The 8,819-nt window shown below is 35.9% G+C and overlaps 1 protein-coding gene across 1 annotated transcript; it reads left to right on the top strand.

Annotated features, from left to right (window-relative positions):
• Positions 1–3,762: 3,762 nt before the first annotated feature.
• RB195_021205 (uncharacterized protein) lies at positions 3,763–7,929 on the top strand (the record flags this gene model as incomplete). Its single annotated transcript, XM_064207826.1, has 15 exons — positions 3,763–3,799; positions 3,859–3,935; positions 4,089–4,178; positions 4,756–4,904; positions 4,962–5,056; positions 5,246–5,321; positions 5,401–5,510; positions 5,665–5,762; positions 6,413–6,520; positions 6,578–6,698; positions 7,236–7,321; positions 7,389–7,477; positions 7,537–7,644; positions 7,745–7,806; positions 7,874–7,929. The coding sequence occupies 15 exons, from the start codon at positions 3,763–3,765 to the stop codon at positions 7,927–7,929; spliced, it is 1,362 nt and encodes a 453-aa protein (XP_064063707.1).
• Between the last annotated feature and the right edge of the window lie 890 nt (positions 7,930–8,819).

Genomic DNA, 8,819 nt, shown 5'->3' with positions numbered 1-8,819 from the left:
CTCCACGAATCTGAGGTGGTACGGATTTCAGATGGAGTACTCGTATACGGGATCGTAGATTATGGAGAGGGGGTGATTCCGTCCATTTCTTCCTAATTACCGTAAAAAAAAACGGGCCGGAAGATACGGCTTCAAGCGTTCCTGCACGCTATTTTCTACAGCGAGTTCGATTGGAGCGCGCCAGCCTTGTGCACACGCCGCATCTTCCGGGCCTTTTTCACGCCAATTAGCAAGAAATGAACGGAATCACCTACCTTTCCATAATCTACGATTCCGTATACGAATACTCCACCTGAAATCCTAGAGGAGTCTCACTTAAAGGCATCATCTAACGAATCCGTACCACCTCAGATTTGTACGGTGATGCCTTTAACTCATCCACCATATAAATTCTTGGGATCATATTTCGTCTTATTTCGTTTCCTGTGAATGTAACTGAACTCTGGAACAACCTCATAAGCGTTTATTTCGTTATAGGACCATGTAAGCCAACGACCGTTACACCTTACACAGAATCTGAGTGTTATAAGGTTTTTCAATGTTTCAGCTACCTGGATGGAGATCCGGGTAAGCTATAGACGTTTGTTGTGTTGCATTAGCAAATCCATATTAGAAAACTCTCAGAAGAACTGTTGGAGTAATGATATTTATTGAAGTCCAGGAAGTTACATCTTTTTTGAATGAGTGGTGGGAGTTCATCTGTTTGCCATCCAAACTTGATTTGATGCTCTTATGACGAGGAACCTACAACATCCAGAAAAGTCGGATTACAAAGAAATTACAAAGAAAGAGTGAAATTACAGAGGTAGATAAATTCGAAAAGCACAATCCTTTTCTAATTGAAAGAAAAAATCCAAAAAGCTTGGATCCGTTGGAAAGTTATTGCCCTAAACTTTTCACCTCCACAGTTAATGAAAAAAAAATTCGAGTTGATTCTGATCGAGGAACTGAGCTATCGAACCTCTTTAACTCAAATTCAATTGCTAGACATATGTAGAAGATAAAATTTATAAAATATATAAATCAATAGAATCGAATCAATTGATATTTCGTTCTGTTCTCTTTTTTTAGATACGCCACATTGACAATAATTTTTTATTGTGGATTTATTGTGACAATAAAATGAAAACGATAGATATCATATTCAACAACGTGAAACCGGTGAATTAGTTTATTTATTGAATTTTCAACAATATTTTATTTTATAATATGACCGTCACGCATCAATATTTCTTTTATGACCTAATCAATCACATTTCAAGTGTTATTCTTTCCAATATCACGTCAAAACTGGACTATTTATCCTTGTGTTTTCTGGATAGTTTTGTTTCAATTCGTCAGCACTTTTCCAAATACTCGTGGATGAGGCTCGTTTATTCCTTGGATATGTAAATTTTTACAAATACAACTGCCATTAGTTCTACAGTCACTGTTAAATTGAATCTTTCAGCTTTTCTTTTTTCCCTGAATTTCTTAATGGTGATTTTTACTGTTTTAGATTATCAATCATAACTATGCACTTGAAAATTTCTGCATAACAGTGTAGTTGATCCTCATTTTTGTCACAGTTCCAGTGCTTGCCAATAATGAATGATGGATGTCATGCGATTCGGATCAATCGATGCTACAAAAGAAATGAACGGACCGGGAAGAGGGTTCGAGGATTCCTGAATATGTTGTGAGTGTTTGTAATGAATTTTCGTTAGCTCGAATAAATTCTACAGAATCAGTGATTCAATCCAGAATATTGTCAGGATCTGAAGTAAAATCCAATCTGTCAAGAATTGAACATCTTTCCTTTTTTTTTTCTTCTTACATGTTAATGTTTGAATTTTTGAATCTTGCTCGTTGTCAATAGAAGAGTGCAACTTTTTTTTTTTCAAATGAGCAATCCGTGAACATATGTCGTTGTCCACGAATAATACACTCAATAACGCAACGCGTCTAACGTATGCTATAACATCACATCTACATCAGATTCAGATTCTGGATGTAAATTTTCGGCCGACGTAACTGCGCCGACGAGCCGATATTCTTTATTATTCAATTTCTGATTTAAATAAAAACGTGCGTATATTCCCAGTCTTTGTGAACGTCATCTGTGAACGCTTAATCATTTCATTAATGCTTCCACGTCTCATCACCATTCATGCAAATTTCTTTCGTACATCTACGGAATGTGCGTTTGTTACGTGTGTTATCATTACGTCAGCTATGGATCGTTACGATAAGACAAACGTTCGGGAAGAAAAAAAAAGATGCGTTCTCCTGTGAGTAGCTTTAGGAACGATAAGGTCACACTGAGGGGAAAAAAATACTCGGCGAGTGATTAATTTCTATCGTCGTGTTATCTATCAGAAAAGCACGATTCATCATTCTTTAACGATTTTTCCCTACTTTATACCTGCTTTTTAAATCTCCTGAACGAACGAAGATTGTGGATTTTATATCCTGAAAGTTGACGAATCAACTAGACGTGAAGTATCTTAGTGACGTTCTCGAATTTGTTTACTCAATCCGAGCAAATTTTCCCGCTCGAATTCCTCTCGGCTCACCTAGCACGTGGCCTCCCGCTCCAGAGTCGCACCGCCCCCGCGCTGACCTCTACGCTGGACGCACATCCATCCATTCATTCATTCACTCGTTTCTGGACTGATTACATTCCATTTTATTTGCTTGCCGTCGATGTGTGCATGCTTTTCAAATAAGACGTAAAAACCTAATTTGTATGGATTTTCATGGATACCACTTGTGAAATATGCACTATCTTCCAGAATTTTTCTTCCTTATGGACCACCATCACTTTCTAACGTAATGTTGCTCTGGTGTTCTTCCAGGAAAAAAAAACTTCATTAGTTGGGCCAACAAATCCAAAGTCTATTAACTCATGAAACATTTTCTAAGCAACGTTATCCGTTGCACAGTAGGTTTATACGTCAATCATTTGTCAAATTCAGGATTTTTATCGGAGTCGTAAATCGATAAAGGAACCGTTGAGCGATTATTCCTTTTTTCTTTGTCTTCTTTGCCAAACAAAGCATTTGTTCATTTTTTCGCACTTCATACGTGAAGCCACTGTTCACTACGCGCTTTGTTGACCCTGTACTATCGATTCTCAGCTATTTTCTGGCTAAATTCCTAGAAAAACTACTACTTGTAATATTTTGTTCATTGCGTTCTAGTAGTGTGATTCAAACTCATAACTACATGCGTTTTATATAGCAATGTTTACATTCCCAGACTTTTTTTTTACACCATGACAACTTTACGACTGCCATTAAATTAAGGCATATAAAATTGTGATTTGTGCGTTTTGTTCGTCCTTTTTTTTTCGTTGTAAACTTTTTTATCTTGAAAATGATCTTTTCTGGATTTTCTGTCAGCTTGATGTTTCCGTGCTAAGTCTCTTCAAGGGTTTTTGTTCTCAAAGCATTAATTGAAGTCCATGGAATTTACCTCGAAGTTTTCAAGCTATGTTCTCATCGTTATTTTTTTTTTTTTGCAATACTTTCTTCCTGCATGTTATTACAATTTGAGGAATTTCCAATAAACAATAATAAATCAATCACACTTCTTTGTCCTCATCGTTTCTCTTGATTATTCAGATTTTACTCTTTCCTCCTGAATTTTTCCAGCATGTCGCAGTTCATTTTAGCAATAGTGTCCCTAAATTTCGATTCGACTGTTTTTTGCTACTCATAACTCCTTAGTCGAATCCGATATTTATGGATTTATTTCAGGTGATAGCGAGATTGTAGAGAAATGCCCGATGGCACAGTGATAGATCAGCGTTCAAGAGGTAATCTGATTCATAAAATATTGTGAAATATGCTATTTTAATTGTTCCCCTACCTCTAGAACCGGATCCAGAAAGAACGATTTCCGATGAAGGCGCTCCATTCATTTCAAGCGGAAGTGATGATGATGCACCAAAGGCAGTTACATTCAGCTTATTTAAATTTCTATGTGCATTTTTTTATGCGTTGGAGTTTGATCGATAGAGTGCGGATGCAGGAGACGATGCTGGATCCTCATCCGGATTCGCCTCATCCGTGATGTCGTTGTTTTCTGAACAGTCAGAAATTCAGGATATTGGTAATCTTGTCTATCTTATTGTGATGCTACATGGAGTTGGTACACTGATGCCGTGGAATATGTTTATAACCATTGCTCCCGATGTAAGTTGACGTTTTAAATGTTATTCTTCGCGATTAAATGTTTTCTACTTAAACGAATAAAGGAAAACCATCCAGTTTGGCTTCTAACAAAATCCGCAGAAATAAAAGTTTGACATAGTATCCTGGGAAACTACTTTTCTCTGATGTATTGCATCTTTGAACAGTTATGACTCGTACATTTCCCTTCTGATTTACGAGCGTACAAAAAATTGCCTGCAAAAGATTTTGGTTTGTTTCTATCTTTCTGGAGATGCGACATTTACATGGATTTTTGTGAAGAAGAACATACAGCGGTTCAGATTGATTCAAATTGAATGTGATTGAAATGCAAATCCTGGAAATTCACTCCAACATAACGTTCGCATGCACGTTGTTCTGTTTCATGTAATTTGTTAAATAGAATAATAAGAACCATGTGGGTAAACACGAAAAGCTTGAATTATTTGATTCGGGATTAGAGGAAGATACTGTAAATATCCTAGGATGATTAAAGTGGTATTATCAGTCTGTTTCTTTCGTTTTTTTCGTAAACCAATCTATTGAATCTAATTTATCCATAAACTATCCTTTTTTATAGTATTATACGAATTACAAAATGAAGACGTTCGATGAAAACGGTACCGCTCATGCTACCGAATACTCGGCCAACTTCCTCAACTACCTCGCTATTGCCTCACAAATTCCTAACTTACTACTTAACTTTATTAACATTTTCGTTACAGTGAAGTAAGTGTTAAGAATTTCTAGCATGTATTCCTTTTTATCGTACATTTTCTATTTCAGGGGAGATTTAACGAAGCGAATTTCGCTTTCGTTGCTTATCGTCGGCTCAATGATTATCTTTACGATGAGTTTTGTTTATGTGGACACATGGTCATGTGAGTATTTTCTCCTATAAGCACCTTAATCAGCTTTTCCTTCTTTTCTTGTCGTTCCACTTCTTCTTCGTTAAATAACAGAAGCGTTAACAATGAAAACTTATGGTATTTCTGAAGCAACAGCTATTATTTTTGAATAGTTTAAAAATATCAAACTAAGCAGTTTAATTAATTAATCACTTTTTCTAGGGATGGGCACGTTTTTTGCCATCACTCTTATGTCAATCGTACTTTTAAATGGAGCGAATGGTATTTATCAAAACAGGTTAGATGTAAATATTGATTCAGGTGTATTTGATCCGAGTGGGATTTGATCATTCATCTATGTATTATTTATTTTTCAGTATTTTTGGACTTGCTTCCGATTTTCCATTCAAGTTTACTAACGCTGTCATTATTGGAAATAACCTTTGTGGAACTTTCGTTACTATAGTTAGTATTATCACAACTTTAGGTGAGTTCGCTTTATTTTCTGTTCTCTTTTTATTTATAATAGATGAAATTGCTTGTTGTTTCGCCTATTGCTCACAAATTAATATTTTTCGATAGATCCCAGCACAAAAATGGATTACTGTGTTCCTATTCGTATTAAAGTACCTCCATTATAGTGTCTAAGAACACCCCGAATGCAGCTTTTGCTTACTTTGGGATCTCCTTATTCACTCTTGGCGTGTGTTTCGCTTCGTTCTTCCTATTGAAAAAACAGGTACTGTATTTATTTTTCCTTATATATTTGTACTTGAAAATAGGAGCGCATATGCACACGTTGTGACTTTAAATTCACTCATCATGAATACTAATTTGAGGAAGCAGTGCACATAAAGAGATCGTCGGTTACTCATTGAAGCTCGGAAAATTCGAAAGCCTTTTGGCATTGTTCCAAATTTTCCGCTCTTAATCATGCCATCTGGGGAACTCTCTTACGACCTTGGCAAACCTTTGCAAACTTGACAGGGCATCGGGAGAATGTCCGTGAAGAAATGATGGATTACACGGAGGCAGAGCATATGTCTATGTCATGGGTTTAAATCGGAAAAGAAAAGAAGAAAAAAAGATCGATAAAATCGATATTATGCTTGCTTGATCGCTTGATCATCCCGCACGGCGAAGTTAGGATCGCTATATTCAGCCTGTATGGAAACCATTACGGGCGAGGAGGGCCCCTCTCTTTTCATGCTCTCGAAGGAAAATTGAGGGGAAAATACACAAAACATGGAAGAAAACCAATGCTAGACGGGAATTTCCCACATTATGTTTAGATCAAAGAACGAATTTCCTTTCTACAGCGAGATTATTTACCTATATTTGATATTTTATGGATATATATATATATACCCTAATTTTCATGTATTTTAGAGATTCTACCAGTATTATTCGAAGCGTGCTATGCAAGCAGGTCTAACCGAAGGGGACGTTAAGAAAAGTGGACCATCGGCTCAAGAATATTTAGATGCTTTCAAGCAGGTAAACAATATATAGTGTAAAAGAAACCCTTTTGTTATTATAAGTATGTTATTATAGGGATGGACTCAGATGGTCAACGTATATCTTGTATTCTTTGTGAGTTTATGCGTATTTCCGGGAATTATGGTGGATGTACGGGACGAATTAGTCGGGCAGGAATATTCGTTCATCCTTCCTGGTAATTATTACAACATTGAAAGTACTATTAACACTTAACTATTAAGTTCTGGAAAAAAAATTATCAAACCATAATATTCCGTGGCAAAATTCAAGAGGTTTTGCCTATGTATATCTGGATTAGAATACCGGTACACTGTTTGTTTAGCGGGACAAAATCACTCTAATGTATATTTTGTTGTAAATAAATTCCAAATCTTAAAAGTTGTTTACGAAAACAGTTTCGAAAGAGAATTTTCATTCTTTCAAATCTTTTCGCACTGCAATTTGTTCCCACTGACTCATGTTTATCAAAACGATTCTTCTTTGATTCTGACTCACTTCATACGTTCACACTTGCATTGATCATCATTTGTCTCCCATATGTTATAGCAAGAGAAAAAACACTAAAAATAAGAAGCTACCCAACAATTGAACATAATCTCTATATGTAGAGGAATGAATCTGTAGAACCAGGAAATTTTGAAAACTTTTTTCATTTTTATGACTTTTTTCCACTTTTTCTTGCAACAAATAATGTTGAACCGAGTTGTTACAGAGAGATTCTTTGTCCCAATTACATGCTTTTTACTATTCAACGTTTTTGCATTCATTGGTTCAATGCTTGCCGGTCGCTATCAATATGTATGTTTTACGTTTTACTAATTTTGGATTCTTCCATGCTTTCGTTTTCAACTCTTTACTCGTTCAGCCAGCACCGGACAAGCTCTGGATGGCAGTCTACCCACGTTTGTTATTTATCCCATTCTTTGCTTTCTGCAATTACAGACCTCTTACAAGGTAAATAAAACGTTTTTTCTTTGTTACAAATCTTCAACATATGTTGGTTTGATTTTCAGGACATGGCCAGTATTATTTCCTAGCACATGGTTGTACATATTCATGGGAATCATAATGAGCGTTTCCAGTGGATACCTTAGTGGTCTTTCAATGATGTACGCCCCGAGGTAATCACTAACTTTTAGAAACAGTATAGTACTGTAAGAGAGGGAGAAATATAATTACATGCATATAAAATTTGAATTGTCAACCTAACTATTCTATTAGAATTGTGGAACCCTCGAAGGGACGCATGGTCAGCATGATGGCTGGATTCTTCCTGATATTCGGTTAGTTATTAGACAATTATCACGACTTTTTTTTAGTCCATAAACCATTAAATTTTTACAATTTCAGGAATTGTTAGCGGTTTAGCCTTCACTATTGTTGTGTCGGCCTTCATAGAGCACTAACGTTATATCTTTGTTATAATGCGAATTTTTCCAGAAAATCTTTGTTATTCCTCAATTTCTCATTCCCTTTGTGAATCATTGTGCCTATACTTGTTGTTTTTCTGGTTGATCTATCATTAACATGACGGTTTAAGTCACTGTGGTGGCGTGACTCAATTCTTTGTTCAAATCACTACTAATTAAAAGTCACTACTGACTCATCTGTTTTCTATAGATTTTCTAGAATTTTCTAGCTCTATCTATATCTTTCCTCAGTTCAGTTGAACAAACGATGACACCTGTTGCCTCTGATCTATTACAAACATTAAAATACGAAGTCATCTGAATTGTAATTGCATAGATTTGTGGGTTCCAACGCTCAAGAGGATGCACCGACTATGAGCATGACCTGGGTACATCCTGTCACGAATATTCACGACTGAAAAAGATTGCAGACTTTTCGTTCTTTCATCTAATCACGTCTTTTATGTTGTCAAAATTAGTTCCACATCATATTTCTAATCTGATTGTCGTCTTCTCTTCAGTACCTCATCGTCCATTTGCCGTTTTCTGCCTCACGCAGATGGTCAAAATGATCATCGATGAGCGAATGCCAGTTAGAGATGAAGATTAGATTCTTGTTAACGTATTAAACACGTGTGGATTCGAATGAATTTAAACGGCTGAGAAATGCACACATCCTTCTCACTAATTTCTTTCATTAGTTATTCGTTTGACTGCTAGTGAAAGTCGTAAGGATCAACTGATCACAAACGCTCCTAATTATATAGAAACAATCTTCATATATGTATACATAGATAAAAACTTCAATAATTTAAGGGAAAAGAAGCATATCACATCGTAAAAGATCTAAAAGTTATTACACAGATGAGATTTTAAAGGGATAACAT

The sequence above is a fragment of the Necator americanus genome, chromosome X (genome assembly GCF_031761385.1).
Source record: "Necator americanus strain Aroian chromosome X, whole genome shotgun sequence".
Taxonomy (NCBI): Eukaryota; Metazoa; Nematoda; class Chromadorea; order Rhabditida; family Ancylostomatidae; genus Necator; species Necator americanus.
The sequence above is the reverse complement of the archived record's forward strand: the minus strand, read 5'-3'. Positions and strand labels throughout refer to the sequence as shown.